At 45.7% G+C, this 19,635-nt stretch overlaps 1 protein-coding gene across 1 annotated transcript in view; it reads left to right on the plus strand.

The window, feature by feature from the left end:
• The window catches only part of ddr1 (discoidin domain receptor tyrosine kinase 1), a 61,714-nt gene that overhangs the window by 17,787 nt on the left and 24,292 nt on the right, over positions 1 to 19,635 (plus strand). The window contains exons 2-8 of the mRNA XM_084174662.1: positions 2,283 to 2,440; positions 4,606 to 4,708; positions 7,363 to 7,438; positions 7,708 to 7,860; positions 8,173 to 8,320; positions 10,587 to 10,689; positions 14,356 to 14,542. Of these exons, the coding sequence (XP_084030788.1) occupies positions 2,341 to 2,440; positions 4,606 to 4,708; positions 7,363 to 7,438; positions 7,708 to 7,860; positions 8,173 to 8,320; positions 10,587 to 10,689; positions 14,356 to 14,542 (870 nt within the window). The 5' untranslated portion in view covers positions 2,283 to 2,340. The remainder of the gene's footprint in view (positions 1 to 2,282; positions 2,441 to 4,605; positions 4,709 to 7,362; positions 7,439 to 7,707; positions 7,861 to 8,172; positions 8,321 to 10,586; positions 10,690 to 14,355; positions 14,543 to 19,635) is intronic.

Raw genomic sequence — 19,635 nt, forward strand, 5'->3', positions numbered from 1 at the left:
TCGGTCTTATGTAGCAAATTTTGAAATTGTGTTTTTTAAATTGGACAAAAGCAAAGACACAGAGCTACAAAACGGTATATCATACACTGCATTTAAGGGAACAATGGTAAAGTTATTCCGCTTTGAAAGTTGATAAACTTGTAATCTCACTTTTGAGAAAATGGCCTTTGAATGTTTTGGTACCTAGTGGAGAGCTCTTCTTTTTGTCTACACCCATTCAGCATCTTTCACACCCTTAAGCTTTAGCCCCACCCATCTCGTTTCGCTCTCGGAGCATTCAGAGCACACACTTGACGCTCTGGCCGATGAGTAGGGTTGATCCAAGCGTTCTGACCTCATAACGGCAGTCAAGCACCCAAGCTAACTGGCTAACATTGGCTAGCTTGCTATTTACTTTCAGACACAAAATTGGGATTATGGTTCATTGTTTACCTCTGGATAACATGAAAACAGCCTAACCAGCTCTGCTGGCAACAATGTAATTACGCTTTTTTGCCGACGTTTACTGACACCAGCCATATTCAACAGGTGTTGTGTGTTTGTAAATTCATCAGTTATTCTGCGCTCTGGCATACTCAGACTGAATTTACGAACACACCCGAAATGGTTACTTGCATAGTGGAGTCTTTGTTAAGACATGTAGCTAGCTAGCTAGGTAGACAATGAACCTAGCTAGGTAAACATGTAAGATCATACACGTTACATAACGTTAGCTAGTGAGCCAGCCAGCTAACGTTAGCTAGTTAAACAATGAACCATAGTGCCAACTCATGATGTTAATACCCTGCATGAATCTGCTGGTAGCTAACCAACCAGGTTAAATGATAGCTAGCTAACATTAGGCTCTAACTAGCAAAGCAAATGGCTCTGAGGTACGAATAATAACATCATACACGTAACGTTAGCTAGCGAGCCAGCCAGCTAACGTTAGCTAGCTAGCTAACAGTACACTTTAACTTGAAATGAAACCACTTTCTAATTTCAAAATTAGAAACGTGTAATATCTGAAAATGTAGCTAGCTAGACTATCATGCACTTCTTCCATTAAAAATGATGGAGGCCACTGTGTTCTTGGGGACCTTCAATGCTGTAGAAATGTTTTGGTACCCTTCCCCAGATCTGTGCCTCGATACAATCCTGTCGGAGCTCTACAGACAATTCCTTCGACCTCATGGCTTGGTTTTTGCTTTGACATGCACTGTCAACTGTGGGACCTTATATAGACAGGTGTGTGCCTTTCCAAATCATGTCCAATCAATAAAATTTACCACAGGTGGACTCCAATCAAGTTGTAGAAACATCTCAAGGATGGTCAATGGAAACAGGATGCACCTGAGCTCAATTTCGAGTCTCATAGCAAAGGGTCTGAATACTTATGTAAATAAGGTATTTCTGTTTTTTATTTTTAATACATTTGCAAAAAAATCTAAAAACCAGTTTTTGCTTTGTCATTATGGGGTATTGTGTGTAGATTGATGAGGAAAAATATATATTTTATCCATTTTAGAATAAGGCTGTAACGTAACAAAATGTGGAAAAGTGAAGGGGTCTGAATACTTTCCGAATGCACTGTATATTGTATTATATTGTGTTGTGTTGTGTTGTGTTATATTGTGCTATATTGTGTTGTATTATATTGTATTATATTGTGTTATATTGTATTGTATAAACTGGGTGGTTGGCAGACAGACGTGGTAAACCACGGGTATGACAAAACATTTATTTTTCCTGTTCTAATTACGTTGGTAATCAGTTTATAATAGCAATAAGGCACCTCGGGGGTTTGTGATATATGGACAATATACCTCGGCTAAGGGCTGTGTCCAGGCACTCCGCCTTGCGTCGTGCTTAAGAACAGCCCTTAGCCGTGGTATATTGAACATATACCGCACCCCCTCTGACCTTATTGCCTAAATATTGTATTGTGTTATGTTGCTTTGCCCCAGGCTGAAACAGTGTCTGTATGAAGGTGATTTTCCAAATGGATGGGTCCTCTCTAAGCCTGAGGATTTAGTGGCGTTTCACTCCAATGAGTCCATGGTGTCTGGTTACACATGAACAGGGCTGACAGACAGGGCTTCAGTTAGTCTTAATAAATCACAGAGGAAGCTACTGTATCTACTAGACTGGATCTGGCATTTAGACAGAAACCCATCCACACGGATTATCACTTAACTCTCTCTCATTCTTCCTACTCTCTTTCATGATACAAAATAAAGGATTCATGCATTCTGTAATCTTCTAATCCTTCCTCTCTCTCTCCCTCTCCCTCTCTCTGTCAGGTATGCCTGTGGTCGTCAGCGCGTCTCCGGACAGGTAACCAGGTGTGTCGCCGTTGCCATGGCAACGCCAGAGCTGCGGCTGTTGCCTGTCATCATGGTTACTGTCGTCCTGGTGGCGTTGTCGGCTGCAGATGACCACGAGTGGCACTTTAACCCAGGTGAGAGGTCAGGTGTCAGACAGGAAGTGGCTGCTTAAGATCAAGGTAAAATCAGATCCCCAGAATATGATTGGTTAATTGTTTCCAGGTCGTTATTGTTAAAGCGAATGAGTTCTCAATAACCTACCTAGTTAAAGCCAAGGTAGATAGTAGACAGACTAGGGATTGATGATCATTGACCAATCTGCCAGGTTTAATGCAATTTGAGTCACAACAAGGGAAAAAACTAATCAGAACAGAAATGTGTTTTACCTTCCATTCAAGATCTCACAGACACCCCCTCTAAGAAATGTCAGACAATTCCATCCCCGCCTCACCCATTGCCCTATCCTCCTCCTCCACCCCTCCATTCCGCGCCCTCTCTGCCTCTCTCTCGTCTACATTCTCCTCACATTCTTGGATGTGTGCCTTAAGTCTGTCCATCAGCTATCAGCAGGTCCGTGTCTCCTAGGCAGCCATGTGTAACAGGAGAGAGATGGTAGCAGGGAAATAGAGCCTCGGGTATTCAACCTCACTAATGTACAGGCCGCTCATCAACCTGTCAATCATACAAACAGAGAGAGGGGAGGGAGGGAGGGAGGGAGGGAGGGAGGGAGCGAGGGAGGGAGGGAGGGAGGGAGGGGAGGAGAGGGATAGAGAGAGTAGAGAAAATTAAACTCAACAAGGTGAAACCAGAGCTGCCGTTTTCTGTCACCTCCAGGGTAGAAGCAGACAATGAATTATCTGACTCCCACACACACACATGCACACACACATGCACACACACATGCATGCACACGTTTGTGTCATCTGATTTGATCCATACGGTTATTATTTCCACACCGTTGCTGTGGTGATGCTACAACAAGTATTTTATAGGAGGAAATAGCCCATTAGTACCGGGATTATCAACTGATATGAAGAGTGAATAAAAGAAGGGAAACACCCACCATGTGTGTGAAAGGGGTAGAAAGAGAGGGAGAAAGAGAGATGGAGCATGGGAAGAAAGCCAATGGAGACAGAGATAGGGCAATGACAGAGAGATGAGTAAAAAGAGAGATGGAGAGGCCTAGAGAGAGAGAGTTTTATTGGCAGCTTGGTAGTGATGTAATGAAACAGGCCTGTCCGTGTAGGGGGTAGATGTGTGTGTCTGTGTGTCTGTGTGTCTGTGTGTCTCAGAGGGTTTATCTTCCAACCCCACATTCCTATCCACTGACTCACTGACAGCATATGAGTTAGAACTTCCCCCCTTATCATCCCCCAGTACCCCCCCCCCCCCCCCCCCCCCCAATAGCACTGACAGCATCAGTTATCCACACACCCATATCAATGACAGCATAAATTATCCACCCAAAGCAAAGTATCCATATCAATGACAATAACTGAGTTAAATCCCCCCCCCCCCACTAGCACCACCCCATTATCGCCCTTCATTTTCCATCACATCACCATCACCACCCCTACACACACCCCAGTTGGTAGCACCATCCTGTCTCCCCCCACACCCCCTTCCTTTCATATCAGCTGGCCCACCACCACCACTCACTGTGACATAAGACTGGTTCTCTGCCCTCCATTTGGTCATGTCTGGCCCTGCAGTGAAGTCATGGCAGATAGCTAAGTGATAATGCCTGGTTGATATATGCCTGTAGGACTGTTGTCTGGGCTGATATTTGAACTGGGCAGAGCAGAGCTGTCCATTTAATCGGTTAACTGTTTATCTTATGTCCTCCTCTTCCCCTCTTTCACTATCCCCTCCACTTCCACCTTCTTTCTTCTCCTCCTCCCTCCCCTCCGTCCCCTCCTCCCTCCCCTCCTTCCCCTCCTCCTGCCCCTCCTCCTGTATGAACCCCTACAAAAATGTCCATTAATTATAATTCACACAATAATTCATATTTCCTGTTGCTGCAGGATTATTTTCCTGCTGTGAGAAACCGGTCAAATGAAGATCCTACATCTGTACATGTAGCTATCATGCTACTCCTGGACATACTAATGTATGATAGTAGAATGCTCTATTCTGTCCTCTACTCTCTGTATGACAGGCATGATGAATTATGTTATGTAGTCTCTGTCTCATTCTTGTCCCTTCCCCCTCTCTCTCTGTCTGTGTCTCCCTTTCTCACACACACAAAAACACAAACACACACACACACACACGCACGGCCGCACACACATCCATGCAGCTCAGTGTCGTTATGCCCTTGGGATGGAGGATGGCACCATCCCTGACTCTGACATCACGGCTTCCAGTGCCTGGTCAGACTCTACTGAGGCCAAACACGGCAGGTACATATGTCGGTGTGTGTGTGTGTGTGTGTGTGTGTGTGTGTGTGTGTGCGTGCCTGCCTGCATGTGTGTGTGTTTGTGTGAATGGCTGCATACCTTCCAAAGGGAAAAAGCCCAGCAGCTGGCCTGTATAGCTCTGTGTCAGCTGTTATGGTAGCTTATCTCTGTGGAGGAGACGTGTTTCTGTTTTCCATGATTCTAAGACTCTGCGACCTTTGACATATGTGGGTCCTTTGTACCTCAATGCTTTACTGTGGAGAGTGCAAATAGAGTATTCAAAATGTGTTTGCATGTGTGTGTGTGTGCATGCCTGTGTGTGTGTGTGTGCAATTACATTATCTCTATTCATGTCTGGTTCTGGGTCTGTATCTCTCTACCGTTGACTATGTCTGTTGTCTGTTGTCACCCTGTTTAAATCACATAGCAGAAGACTATTAGATTACAATACAAGGCTGTGGCCAGCATGTCGCTTTATAGCACATTAGGTAATGACATTACATTACCAGCCTATCTGTTAAAAAGGCAGATTCACATGGCCTATTACTAGACATCCACAGAGTGTGTGTGTGTGTGTGTGTGTGTGTGTGTGTGTGTGTGTGTGTGTTTGTGTGTGTGTTTGTGTATGTGTGCTTCAGATTCCATGTCTCTCCTAGCCTGCCTTGTCTGGGCTGGGTCTGCTGGCTGACTGTCAGTCCATGTAGAGGTGATTAAAGAGACACCAGAGACAGATAGAGAGAGAGAGAGAGAGAGAGAGAGAGAGAGAGAGAGAGAGAGAGAGAAAGAGATGGTGGGGAGAGAGATATAGAGACACAGAAGGATGGGGGGAAAGAGAGGGGATGGGGGGATAGAGAGAGAAGTAGAGAGGGTGATGGGGAGAGGATGGGGGGAGAAAAAGAAGAGAGAGGGAGTGGAGAGATAGTAAGAAGGATGGGAGGAAAGAGGGGATGGTGGGATAGAGAGAGAGAGAGAAGTAGAGAGGGTGATGGGGGAGAGGATGGGGAAGAAAAAGAAGAGAGAGGGAGGGGAGAGATAGTAAGAAGGATGGGAGGAAAGAGAGGGAATGGGGGGATAGAGAGAGAGAGAGAATTAGAGAGGGTGATGGGGGAGAGGATGGGGGAGAAAAAGAAGAGAGAGGGAGTGGAGAGATAGTAAGAAGGATGGGGGGAAAGAGAGGGGATGGGGGGATAGAGAGAGAAGTAGAGAGTGTGATGGGGAGAGGATGGGGGAGAAAAAGAAGAGAGAGGGAGTGGAGAGATAGTAAGAAGGATGGGAGGAAAGAGGGGATGGAGGGGATGGTGGGATAGAGAGAGAGAGAGAAGTAGAGAGGGTGATGGGGGAGAGGATGGGGGAGAAAAAGAAGAGAGAGGGAGGGGAGAGATAGTAAGAAGGATGGGAGGAAAGAGAGGGGATGGGGGGATAGAGAGAGAGAGAGAAGTAGAGAGGGTGATGGGGGAGAGGATGGGGGGAGAAAAAGAAGAGAGAGGGAGGGGAGAGATAGTAAGAAGGATGGGAGGAGAGAGTGGAGAAAGAGATAGGGGAATAAAGAGAGAGCGGGAAGGAGGGATCGTGGAGAGAAGTAGGGGAAAATGTGCACCACTGTGATGGAGAGAGGAGGGGGAGATATAAAGAGGGATGGAGGGAGGAGGACTGGTGTGTGGTTTTAGGGAGGTGCTCATTGATATAGTCCCAAAGCAGCTGGTGACAGCATGTTAGATGGAGGGAAGGAGAGAGGGAGGAAGGGATAGAGGACTTGGCTGGTCTGAGAGTGAGAAAGAGAGAGAGGGAATAGAGAGTGATGAAGGGAAGAGAAGGGGAAGAAGGGAATGGATAGAGAGAGGGGGGATAGAGGACTTGGATAGTTTTTCTCATTTTGTGATCTTTCATATTAATAATTTTGGCTGATGCAGAGGCCTGGTCTGTCTCTCTCTCTCTCCCTTTCTTCATCCATCCCTCCCTCCCTTTCTGACGTACTGTATGATGCAGTGAGGCCTGGCCTGGCTCTATCTCCCTCCCTCCCGCCTTCTCTCTATCTCCCCCTTCCCTCCCTCTGTCAGTGTCAGTGACCTAGTGTTCTGAATGGTAGATTGTGGTGTGCCTAGTCTCGGTTGCCTCAGTGGGATCACTGTAGTAAAACTTTATTAGCATTCGATTCAACACTGTTGACAGGAAGAAATGTGTCTTGGTGTTAGGGCTGGTCTTTACGTGGTCCAAGTTTGGTTTGCTTTATGTGGTCCAGTTCTCAGTGTGAACTGATCCTGATGCCAGCGACTAAGTGGTTTTACTGTGGTCTTTTTGTGGTGATAGAAATTGTGGTCTCTGCAATATGTATTTGTGGTTGGGATAGTTTGGATGATAAAGTTCTATTCTATCCAAAATGATCTCATTATGGAATCCATAAATTCATAATTCAATAACCCTCTCTCTCTCTCTCCTTCTCTCTCTCTCTCTCTCTCTTTCTCTTTCTCTCTCCTCTCTCTCTCTCTCTCTCTCTCTCTCTCTCTCTCTCTCTCTCTCTCTCTCTCTCTCTCTCTCCTTCTCTCTCTCTCTCTCTCTCTCTCTCTCTCTCTCTCTCTCTCTCTCTCTCTCTCTCTCTCTCTCTCTCTCTCTCTCTCTCTCTCTCTCCTTCTCTCCCTCTTTCTCTCTCTCTCTCCCAGGTTGAGTACAGGAGAGGGGGATGGCGCATGGTGTCCTGCAGGAGCAGTGTTCCCCAGTGCTTCAGAGTACCTCCAGGTGAGACAGATAGAACACAGGCCTACTCCATGGGCTACAACCACATACTGTATGTGTAGGATTCTCTGTTTCCATTGGCTAGAGGTGCATTCATCCTGCCTATACTCAAATTTCATTGGGTTAGAGTTTGTGTTTTATTTAATCAAGGTAGAAGTTCCCTAGCTTCCCTGTGATGGAGGTAGAGGGTTAGGATGGGTTGAGGGTCAGAGCACTACATTAAAACGGACCTTAGATCAGTGACTAGAGACATCTTGTTCTCTCTCTTCCAGGTGGACCTGCGCTTGCTGCACTTCCTGGCTCTGGTCGGTACCCAGGGTCGCCATGCCGACGGGCACGGCCAGGAGTTTGCCCGCAGCTACCGGCTCCGTTACTCCCGAGACGGACGCACCTGGATCACCTGGAAGGACCGCTGGGGGCAGGAGGTAAAGAGAAGTGTCTGTGTCTTTTATCTATCTAATGTATCTCTCTCCCCTTGGCTCTGCTTCTCTATGACTCATTCCATTATTTGTGTCTTATACAAACCTTTTATACAGCCACCCACTCACAACATCCTTGAATCTCACTAGTTTCCTAAAGCCCTTTTATTTATCATTCATTCACTATAATTTCTGTATTCCATCATGTCCGTGTTACTTTTTCACATCTAAATGCTGAATTATGCTATTCATGGTTATTCAGTGGGTCTTCATACTACTCTTGACTGTCTCTCCCCCCCCCCCCCCTCACCTCCCCAGGTGGTGTCTGGGAATGAGAACACCTATGATGTGGTTCTGAAGGACCTGGGTCCACCCATTGTTGCCCGCTATGTCCGCTTCTACCCCCTGGCAGACCGGGTCATGAGCGTCTGTCTACGAGTGGAGCTCTATGGCTGTCTGTGGAACGGTGAGTCACACTGTGTGTGTGGTGGGTGTGTGTGTGCGTCCGAGCGTGTGTTCGTGTGCGTGAAAGAGAAACAATAATGAGAGGGAGTGAGGATGCATAAATGGATGTGTGGAAGACTATGTCCTTGTCCTTAGGTGGACCCACGGGGGGGGGAGGGTGTTCTGAACTCTAGAAACAGACAGACAGACAGAGACATTCACAAGAAGACCTTGGAGGATCATATGACATCACACTGTAGCTTCTCAGACACCTAGTGGGATGGTCCACGAGAACATTACCTTGAATTACTTTACTGTCTGTGTGTCTGTCTGTTTGATAGTTGGGAAGCGTGTGTGGAGGGGTTGTGTGTGGGTGTGGGTGTGGGTTTAGCGCAGATTAATTAATACACTCTTAGAAAAAAAGGTTCTGGATAAACCAAAAAGGGTTGTACAGTGGCTTGCGAATGTATTCACCCCCCTTGGCATTTTTCCTATTTTGTTGCCTTACAACCTGGAATTAAAATATATTTTTGGGGGGTTTGTATCATTTGATTTACACAACATGCCTTCCACTTTGAAGATGCAAAATATTTTTTATTGTGAAACAAACAAGAAATAAGACAAAAAAACAGAAACCTTGAACGTGCATAACTATTCACCCCCCCCCCCCACCCAAAGTCAATACTTTGTAGAGCCACCTTTTGCAGCAATTACAGCTGCAAGTCTCTTGGGGTATGTCTCTATAAGCTTGGCACATCTTGCCACTGGGATTTTTGCCCATTCTTCAAGGCAAAATTGCTCCAGGTCCTTCAAGTGGGATGGGTCCCGCTGGTGTACAGCAATCTTTAAGTCATACCACAGATTCTCAATTGGATTGAGGTCTGGGCTTTGACTAGGCCATTCCAAGACATTTAAATGTTTCCCTCGAGTGTTGATTTAGCAGTATACTTAGGGTCATTGTCCTGCTGGAAGGTGAACCTCCGTCCCAGTCTCAAATCTCTGGAAGACTGAAACATGTTTCCCTCACGAATTTCCCTGTATTTAGCGCCATCCATCATTCCTTCAATTCTGACTAGTTTCCCAGTCCCTGCCGATGAAAAACATCCCAACAGCATGATGCTGCCACCACCATGATGCTGCCATCAAGCAAGCACATATTTCTGCAGATATGGTAATAGGGTTCACTCACCATGACCGTTAATCTACTGTCTGGTTTGGCCTGAGATGAAACGATCCAGTTTTACCACAGATAAGAGACACTACAGCACAGAGGATGATAGATGGTGTGTTCCATGCTCACAGAGCACCAGTGAATAACGCTGTATTAATGGGTGGCTCACGTCTCCTCTCTCTCCTCCTCCCTTCACACAATGGCTGGCTGACTGGCTGTAAATCCAGTCTAGTGCTGAGCCTTAATGCCTGGGATCATTGCATCTGTATGCATCCCAAATGGCACTAGCTATTCCCTGAACAGGGCTCTGGTCAAAAGTAGTGCACTATATAGGGAATAGGGTGTCATTTAAGACACAACCTCTGTGTGTCTCTCTCTGGGGATAGATTGACTATCTTCCTGGAATCATTATAGTCTATTAGAGAGGGTACTGTCTCTGTCTCTGTAACCACTAACACTAGAACATGCAGATTCCACAGAAATGGCATGCAGAGATTTCTCAGCACACATTCCTGTTCAATCATCTCATTTTACATTGTGGCGGGGGAACGGGTATGCTATGTGGTTGGTTTATTGTGCAAGACCCCAATGGGACTGAGCCCATGTCCCCCACACACACTGATGCACATGTACAGACACGCACCCACACTCACACACACACAAAAACACACACGCACACACTCCCTCCCTCTGTAAAAGCTGTGTTTATTATGGATGTGAGCACTGAAGGTACAGGGGCTAGTTACAGTGAGTGACGTCAGGCCTGTGCTAGGAGAACATGCTGATTAGCCATACAGGCTGGCTGGGGGGAGAGAGAGTCTAATGTTTCACTGACTAATGTTCTATAGAGCTGGTCTGGTCTGGAGAGATTTCTGCTGTCTGTGTGTTTCTCCATCTCCTGAACACAGGCTTAACCAATGTGTGTAGGTGAACAGGCGATGGTAAAGATGATGTATATTGTATCTTATTAAAGTGTATATTATTAATGTAGTCTCTCTCTATATACCTCAACTCCCCCCTCTCTCTCTCCCTCTCTCTCTCTCTTTCTTTATTTCTGTCTCTCTCTCTCTCTCTCTCTCTCTCTCTCTCTCTCTCTCTCTCTCTGTCTCTCTCTCAGATGGCCTGTTGGTGTACACAGCTCCAGTGGGTCATGTGATGCACCTGTCAGGCTCACCTGTGTACCTCAACGATTCCACCTACGATGGCAGCATAGAGGCAGGGTAAGCATCTCTCTCTCTCAGCTCTGTGGGTATTGGCTGGCTACTTGAGACTGGTCTGGTTCATCCTCTGTTGGCTTTAGTTGGGTCCCACACAAATGCAACTTTTCCCCAGGTTGTCACTGTAAAAGAGAATGTGTTCTCAGTCAACCTACAGTGGCTTGCGAAAGTATTCACCCCCCTTGGCATTTTTCCTATTTTGTTGCCTTACAACCTGGAATTAAAATGGATTTTGTTTGGGATTTTTGCCCATTCTTCAAGGCAAAACTGCTCCAGCTCCTTCAAGTTGGATGGGTTCCACTGGTGTACAGCAATCTTTAAGTCATACCACATATTCTCAATTGGATTGAGGTCTGGGCTTTGACTAGGCCATTCCAAGACATTTAAATGTTTCCCCTTAAACCACTAGAGTGTTGCTTTAGCAGTATGCTTAGGGTCATTGTCCTACTGGAGGGCAAACCTCCATCCCAGTCTCAAATCTCTGGAAGACTGAAACATGTTTCCCTCAAGAATTTCCCTGTATTTAGCGCCATCCATCATTCCTTCAATTCTGATGAGTTTCCCAGTCCCTGCCAATGAAAAACATCCCCACAGCATGATGCTGCCACCACCATGCTTAACTGTGGGGATGGTGTTCTCGGGGTGATGAGAGGTGTTGGGTTTGCGCCAGACATAGCGTTTTCCTTGATGGCCAAAAAGCAAAATGTTAGTCTTATCTGACCAGAGTACCTTCTTCCATATGTTTGAGTCTCCCACATGGCTTTTGGCGAACACCAAACGTGTTTGCTTATTTTTTTCTGGCCACTCTTCCGTAAAGCCCAGCTCTGTGGAGTGTACAGCTTAAAGTGGTCCTATGGACAGATACTCCAATCTCCGCTGTGGAGCTTTGCAGCTCCTTCAGAGTTATCTTTGGTCTCTTTGTTGCCTCTCTGATTAATGCCCTCCTTGCCTGGTCCGTGAGTTTTGGTGGGCGGCCCTCTCTTGGCAGGTTTGTTGTGGTGCCATATTAATTCAATTTTTTATAATGGATTTAATGGTGCTTCGTGGGATGGTCAAAGTTTTTTATATTTTTTTATAACCCAACCCTGATCTGTACTTCTTCACAACTTTGTCCCTGACCTGTTTGGAGAGCTCCTTGGTCTTCATGGTGCCGCTTGCTTGGTGGTGCCCCTTGCTTACTGGTGTTGCAGACTCTGGGGCCTTTCAGAACAGGTGTAAATATACTGAGATCATGTGACAGATCTTGTGACACTTAGATTGCACACAGGTGGACTTTATTTAACTAATTATGTGACTTATTTAGGGGTTTCATAGCAAAGGGGGTGAATACATACAGTGGGAAGAACAAGTATTTGACACACATTTTGCAGGTTTTCCTACTTACAAAGCATGTAGAGGTCTGTAATTTTGATCATAGGTACACTTCAACTGTGAGAGACGGAATGTAAAACAAAAATCCAGAAAATCACATTGTATGATTTTTAAGTAATTACTTTGCATTTTATTGCATGACATAAGTATTTGATCACCTACCAACCAGTAAGAATTCCGGCTCTCACAGACCTGTTAGTTTTTCTTTAAGAAGCCCTCCTTTTCTCCACTAATTACCTGTATTAACTGCACCTGTTTGAACTCGTTACCTGTATAAAAGACACCTGTCCACACACTCAATCAAACAGACTCCAACCTCTCCACAATGGCCAAGACCAGAGAGCTGTGTAAGGACATCAGGGATAAAACTGTAGACCTGCACAAGGCTGGGATGGGCTACAGGACAATAGGCAAGCAGCTTGGTGAGAAGGCAACAACTGTTGGCGCAATTATTAGAAAATGGAAGAAGTTCAAGATGACGGTCAATCACCCTCGGTCTGGGGCTCCATGCAAGATCTCACCTCGTGGGGCATCAATGATCATGAGGAAGGTGAGGGATCAGCCCTGAACTACACGGCAGGACCTGGTTAATGACCTGAAGAGAGCTGGGACCACAGTCTCAAAGAAAACCATTAGTAACACACTACGCCGTCATGGATTAAAATCCTGCAGCGCACGCAAGGTCCCCCTGCTCAAGCCAGCGCATGTCCAGGCTGTCTGAAGTTTGCCAATGACCATCTGGATGATCCAGAGGAGGAATGGGAGAAGGTCATGTGGTCTGATGAGACAAAAATATAGCTTTTTGGTCTAAACTCCACTCGCCGTGTTTGGAGGAAGAAGAAGGATGAGTACAACCCCAAGAACACCATCCCAACCGTGAAGCATGGAGGTGGAAACATCATTCTTTGGGGATGCTTTTCTGCAAAGGGGACAGGACGACTGCACCGTATTGAGGGGAGGATGGATGGGGCCATGTATCGCGAGATCTTGGCCAACAACCTCCTTCCCTCAGTAAGAGCATTGAAGATGGGTCGTGGCTGGGTCTTCCAGCATGACAACGACCCGAAACACACAGCCAGGGCAACTAAGGAGTGGCTCTGTAAGAAGCATCTCAAGGTCCTGGAGTAGCCTAACCAGTCTCCAGACCTGAACCCAATAGAAAATCTTTGGAGGGAGCTGAAAGTCCGTATTGCCCAGCGACAGCCCCGAAACCTGAAGGATCTGGAAAAGGTCTGTATGGAGGAGTGGGCCAAAATCCCTGCTGCAGTGTGTGCAAACCTGGTCAAGACCTACAGGAAACGTATGATCTCTGTAATTGCAAACAAAGGTTTCTGTACCAAATATTAAGTTCTGCTTTTCTGATGTATCAAATACTTATGTCATGCAATAGAATGCAAATGAATTACTTAAAAATCATACAATGTGATTTTCTGGATTTTTGTTTTAGATTCCGTCTCTCACAGTTGAAAAATTACAGACCTCTACATGCTTTGTAAGTAGGAAAACCTGCAAAATCGGCAGTGTATCAAATACTTGTTCTCCCCATTGTATGCACGCACCAGTTTTCCGTTATTTATTTTTTAGAATTTTTTGAAACAAGTTATCTTTTTCATTTCACTTCATCAATTTTGACTATTTTGTGTATGTCCATTACATGAATCCAAATAAAAATCAATTTAAATTACAGGTTGTAATGCAACAAAATAGGAAAAACGCCAAGGGGGATGAATACTTTTGCCAACTTTTATCCCATCTGTTAGTAGTGAACAGGGCCTCAGTGAGCCGCAGTCAGCCAAATGACTTTAGTCTGTCATACACACACACACGAAACAACTCCTCTACCCAATGTTTATTTTCTCTGTCCACCTAATCAAATAAGAATGACATGATCTGGAATCAGACTTTATTTGCTAAGGGAGTTGTACTTGTTGTCCTGTTTCCGGACTGTATTGTCCAGGGATGGGGGGGGGGGAGTAGGGAGGTTATATTCACATATGCCTTTTTAATGGGGCAGAACTGTTTTTGTAGCGGGTGAGTTAACGGTTTTGACGCAACCCAGACCTATATACAGCAGATGTGTGTGTGAGAAAGCTGAGACATAGGGGTGTGTGTGTGTGTGTGTGTGTGTGTGTGTGCGTGCGTGTGCGTTCACTTGTGTGTATGTCTGCATGTGGGTGTGTGCATGTTTCTGCGTGTCACATTTACAATGTATGACTGTGTATGCCTTGGCATGTGTACAGTATACAGTATGTATAACTGTGTAATAATGTGTGTGTGTACTGTATGTATGTGTATAAGGGTTCAGTTTGGAGGCCTGGGCCAGCTGGTTGACGGTGTGTTAGGAGGGGATGACTTCACAGAGACCAAGGAGCTGAGGGTGTGGCCGGGGTATGACTACCTGGGCTGGAGCAGAGAGGCTCTGGGGCAGGGCAGCGTTGACATCGAGTTCCACTTCGAAAAGACACGCAGCTTCCACACCATGCAGGTAAGAGGACGTGTGTGTGTGAGGGGAGGGAGGATGTGTGTGTGTGTGTGTGTGTGAGTGTGTGCCCCTTATGTCTACGTGTGTCTCTGTCTGTCTTTGTTTAAGTCTAAAAGTCCCCCCCAAAAAAATCCCTAGCTCACACAGTCCAATACATCTCTATAAAACCTTCAAATGATCCATAGCACAATAATGTTGACCAATATTTCACAACATATAATTACATACTGTTGTACCATCACTTAATATCTCTTAATCATCGTCTGACTAGCACATTTCTCTTAAATTGCCCTCTCAGTCCCACCATCCAATTAGCTTTTCATTTTCCTGTCGTTTATCATTGTTTGTCTGTAGTCTGGTCTCTGGGTGCCATTGTATGTGTGGTTTTGGTTTGATGGTTTCTTTATGATAAAATGTTGTGATGTTTAATGTCCTGTTGTTTTCTCTTCTGGAATGGAGTCAGTCTGGAATGTTGGTTAGGGCTGGGATTGGAGATTTGTCCACTATAAAAAAACACATATTATGAAATCAAAAATGTTTTAATGACAGTGTATTTAAAATCGCAATACACTTTAAAACAATAAAATTAAGGAGGTAAAAAAGAATAAAAGAGATGAGTGAAGAAACGTTATTGACCAGTTTGACTTTCCAGTCTACAAACGATGAGTAATCTGTTTTTTAACTTTTCAGTGTTTCTCATTAGTTCCCCTATGCTATGCCGTTAACGATGGGAATTCTTGAACTTTCCCTGAGTTTTCCCGATCCTCTCGGAATGCCGCACCTAAGGCTATCTGAAACTTTCTATCGCTTTCCTAAAGCTTTCTTTTCCTTACATGTTTTCCTGTGATTTTTGTTTTTCTATATAGATCATTTCAATACCTTCTCCTATAGTCTTTCCTCAATCCTGTTCCTGATATATTCCTGATGTTTTTTCCTGTGATAATCCTGTTTTTCCGGCCTTTTTTTCAATGCGTTCCCTGGTCTTGATCTCAGCAAACATACACCTGAAAGGGAATAGCACACAGTTCACATACATAACTGCAGGAACATGAACCTGACAAGTATGTGTTCCCTAAAGGGAGATAGTGTTCTCTAAACATGGTTCTAGGACGCACTCCCAGGAGAGGAACGTGTTCCGTTACCTATCGCTCTCTCTCGTCTCTCTCTCTCTCTCTCTTCTCTCTCCTCTCTCTCTCTCTCTCTCTCTCTCTCTCTCTCTCTCTCTCTCTCATCTCTCTCTCTCTCTCTCTCTCTCTCTCTCTCTCTCACTCTCACTCTCACTCTCACTCCTCTCTCTCTCTCACTCTCTCTCTCTCTCTCTCCTCTCTCTCTCTCTCTCATTGTTCATATAACATTCTTCCAAGAGTCTTGATGATGATCCAGGTGCTTTTTGGCAAACTTGAGTCAACTTTTTGGACGAGATGGGTCCCATTATGTCTGGTGTGAAAACCAAAGACTGCATTCCGCAGTAAGAACCTCATACCAACGGTCAAGCGTTATGGTGGTAGTGTGATGGTTTGTCGATGCTTTGTTGCCTCAGGACCTGGACGACTTGCCTTAATAGAACAAACCATGAATTCTGCTCTGTATCAGAGAATTCTACAGCAGAATGTCAGGTCATCCGTCTGTGAGTTGAAGCTGAAGTGCAGCTGGGGTCATGCAGCAAGACAATGATCCAAAATACACAATCAAGTTTACATTAAAATGGTTAGAAAAGCATCACATTGGAAGCTTTGGAATGGCCTAATCAAAGTCCAGACCTAATCCCAATTGAGATGTTGTGGCAGGACTTGAAATGAGCAGTTCATGCTGGAAAACCCACAATTGTCGCTGAGTTAAAGCAGTTCTGAATGCAAGAGTGGGCCAAAATTCCTCCACAGCGATGTGAGAGACTGATCAACAACTACAGGAAGCATTTGGTTGAAGTCATTGCAGTTAAAGGTGGCACAACCAGTTATTGAGTGTAAGGGGGCAATTACTTTTTCACACAGGGGAATTGGGTGCTGCATAACTTTGTTAATTAAATAAGTATACTTTTTTTTGTTATTTGTAAACTCAGGTTCCCTTTATCTAATATTATGTTTTGGTTGAAGATCTGATAACATTCAGTATCAATAATATGCGAAAATAGAGAAAATCAGAAAGGAGGCAAATACTTATATATATATATATATATATATATATATATATATATATATATATATATATATACACTACCAGTCAGAAGTTTGGACACACCTACTCATTCAAGTTGAAAAATATATATATACAATTTTTTACATTGTACACTACCGGTCAGAAGTTTTCGAACACCTACTCATTCAAGCGTTTTTCTTTATTTTTACTATTTTCTACATTGTAGAATAATAGTGAAGACATCAAAACTATGAAATAACACATATGGAATGTAGTAACCAAAAAAGTGTTAAACAAATCAAAATATATTTTATATTTGAGATTCTTCAAATAGCCACCCTTTGCCTTGATGACAGCTTTGCACACTTGGCATTCTCTCAATCAGCTTCATGAGGTAGTCACCTGGAATGCATTTCAATTAACAGGTGTGCCTTCTTAAAAGTTAATTTGTGGAATTTCTTTCCATGTTAATGCGTTTGAGACAATCAGTTGTGTTGTGACAAGGTATGGGGGGGTATACAGAAGATAACCCTATTTGGTAAAAGACCAAGTCCATATTATGGCAAGAACAGCTGAAATAACCAAAGAGAAACGACAGTCCATCATTATTTTAAGACATGAAGGTCAGTCAATATGGAACATTTCAAGAACTTTGAACGTTTCTTCAAGCGCATTTGCAAAAAAAACATCAAGCGCTATGATGAAACTGGCTCTCTGTGATGAGGTGATGTTGAAGGAGTCAGGCGCAGGAGGGTGAATCACAGAATAACAGGCTTTATTCCGCAAATACAGAGTTACGCAGTAATGCGTCAAAAACACTCCAGTGCGCAAAACAGGCGCACTGGAAAATACAAGGCACACGGGAAAATATCCCAGCGATACAAAATACACAGACCTCCACCGAGCTTCGCTATCCTCCACAATAAACAATCACACACAAAGACAAGGGGGCAGAGGGAACACTTATACAGGTACTGATGAGGGGATATGAACCAGGTGTGTGTAATAAATAAGACAAAACAAATGGAATGATGAGATGAGGAGCGGCAGTGGCTAGAAGGCCGGTGACGACGACCGCCGAAGCCTGCCCGAAATAGGAGAGGAGGCAACTTCGGAGGAAGTCGTGACAGTACCCCACTCCCATGACATGCAGCTCCAACAATGCGCCGACACCGGCGTCGGGGACGGCCAGGAGGACGCAGAGCAGGGTGAGCCGGATGGCGATAGTGGAAAACCCTGCAACAGGGAGGGATCGAGGATATCCCTCACCGGAACCCAGCACCGCTCCTCCGGACCGTACCCCTCCCAATCCACGGGGTACTGAAGGCCCCCCACCCGACGCCTCGAATCCAGGATGGAACGGACGGAGTACGCCAGGGCCCCCTCGATGTACAGAGGGGGCGGAGGGACCTCCCGCACCTCAGACTCCTGGAGCGGACCAGCCACCACCAGCCTGAGGAGAGACACATGGAACGAGGGGTTAATACGGTAATCTGGAGGGAGTAGTAACCTATAGGTAACCTTGTTTATTCTCCTCAGGACTTTGAACGGCCCCAAAAACCGCGGGCTCAGCTTCTGGCAGTGCAGGCAGAGGGGCAGATTCCGTGTCGAGAGCCAGACATGATCACCGGGTACAAAGACCGGGGTCTCACTGCGGTGGCGGTCAGCGTTGGCCTTGTGGCGACGCACGGCGCGTTGGAGGTGGACGTGAGCAGCGTTCCACGTCTCCTCCGTGCGCCGAAACCAGTCATCCACCACAGGAGCCTCGGTCTGGCTCTGATGCCATGGTGCCAGAACCGGCTGATAACCTAAAACACATTGAAATGGCGTTAGGTTAGTGGAGGAGTGGCGGAGGGAGTTCTGTACATATTCGGCCCATGGCAAGAACACCGACCACTCCCCCGGCCGGTCCTGGCAGTAGGACCGCAGGAACCTACCCACATCCTGATTCACCCGTTCCACCTGCCCATTAGACTCGGGTGACGACGACCCCCGAAGCCTGCCCAAACAAGGAGAGGATGCAGCTTCGGAGGAAGTCGTGACACTCTCATGAGGACCGCCACAGGAATGGAAGACCCAGAGTTACCTCTGCTGCAGAGGATAAGTTCATTATAGTTACCAACCTCAGAAATTACAGCCCAAATAAATGCTCCACAGAGTTCAAGACACAGACACAACATCAACTGTTCAGAGGGGATTGTGTGAATCAGGCCTTCATGGTCGAATTGCTGCAAAGAAACCACTACTAAAGGACACCAGGGTCCAGACAGGGCTTGGTGCATCGTTGGAGGAAGGAGAGGGGAAACGTTGCGCCGAGTTCCAGACCAAACCAGGGGCGCAACGGGGAGGCAGAGAGGGAGAGGTCGTCACGCCCGGAGCCGGATCCGCCTCCGAGGCTGAATGCCCACCCGGACCCTCCCCTAATGAGTCAGGTTGGTGCGGCCGGAGTACGCACCTTTGGGCGGGGGGGGTACTGTCACGCCCTGACCTGGAGAGACTGTTATTCTCTAGGTAGTTTGGTCAGGGTGTGAAAATCTATGTTTTGTAGTTCTATGTTTGGCCGGGTGTGATTCCCAATCAGAGGCAGCTGTCGCTCGTTGTCTCTGATTGGGGATCATACTTAGGCAGCCAGTTTGCCTGCCTGGGTTGTGGGATCTTGTTTGTGTTTCTGTGAGTTTGGCTTGTTTGTGTATAGCCTTCCGACGTCACGGTTCGTTGCCTTTTGTTGTTTTGTCAGTGTTTATCCAGTTTAATAAACATGTTCGCATACCACGCTGCACCTTGGTCTGACCCATCTCTCAACGATCGTGACAACCAATAAGAAGAAGAGACATGCTTGGGCCAAGAAACACGAGCAATGGACATTAGACCGGTGGAAATTTGTCCTTTGGTCTAGAGTCCAAATTGGAGATTTTTGGTTCCAACCGCTGTGTCTTTGTGAGACGCGGTGTGGGTGAACG

The sequence above is a fragment of the Coregonus lavaretus genome, assembly GCF_964263955.1.
Source record: "Coregonus lavaretus genome assembly, chromosome: 13".
In the NCBI taxonomy this organism is placed as follows: Eukaryota; Metazoa; Chordata; class Actinopteri; order Salmoniformes; family Salmonidae; genus Coregonus; species Coregonus lavaretus.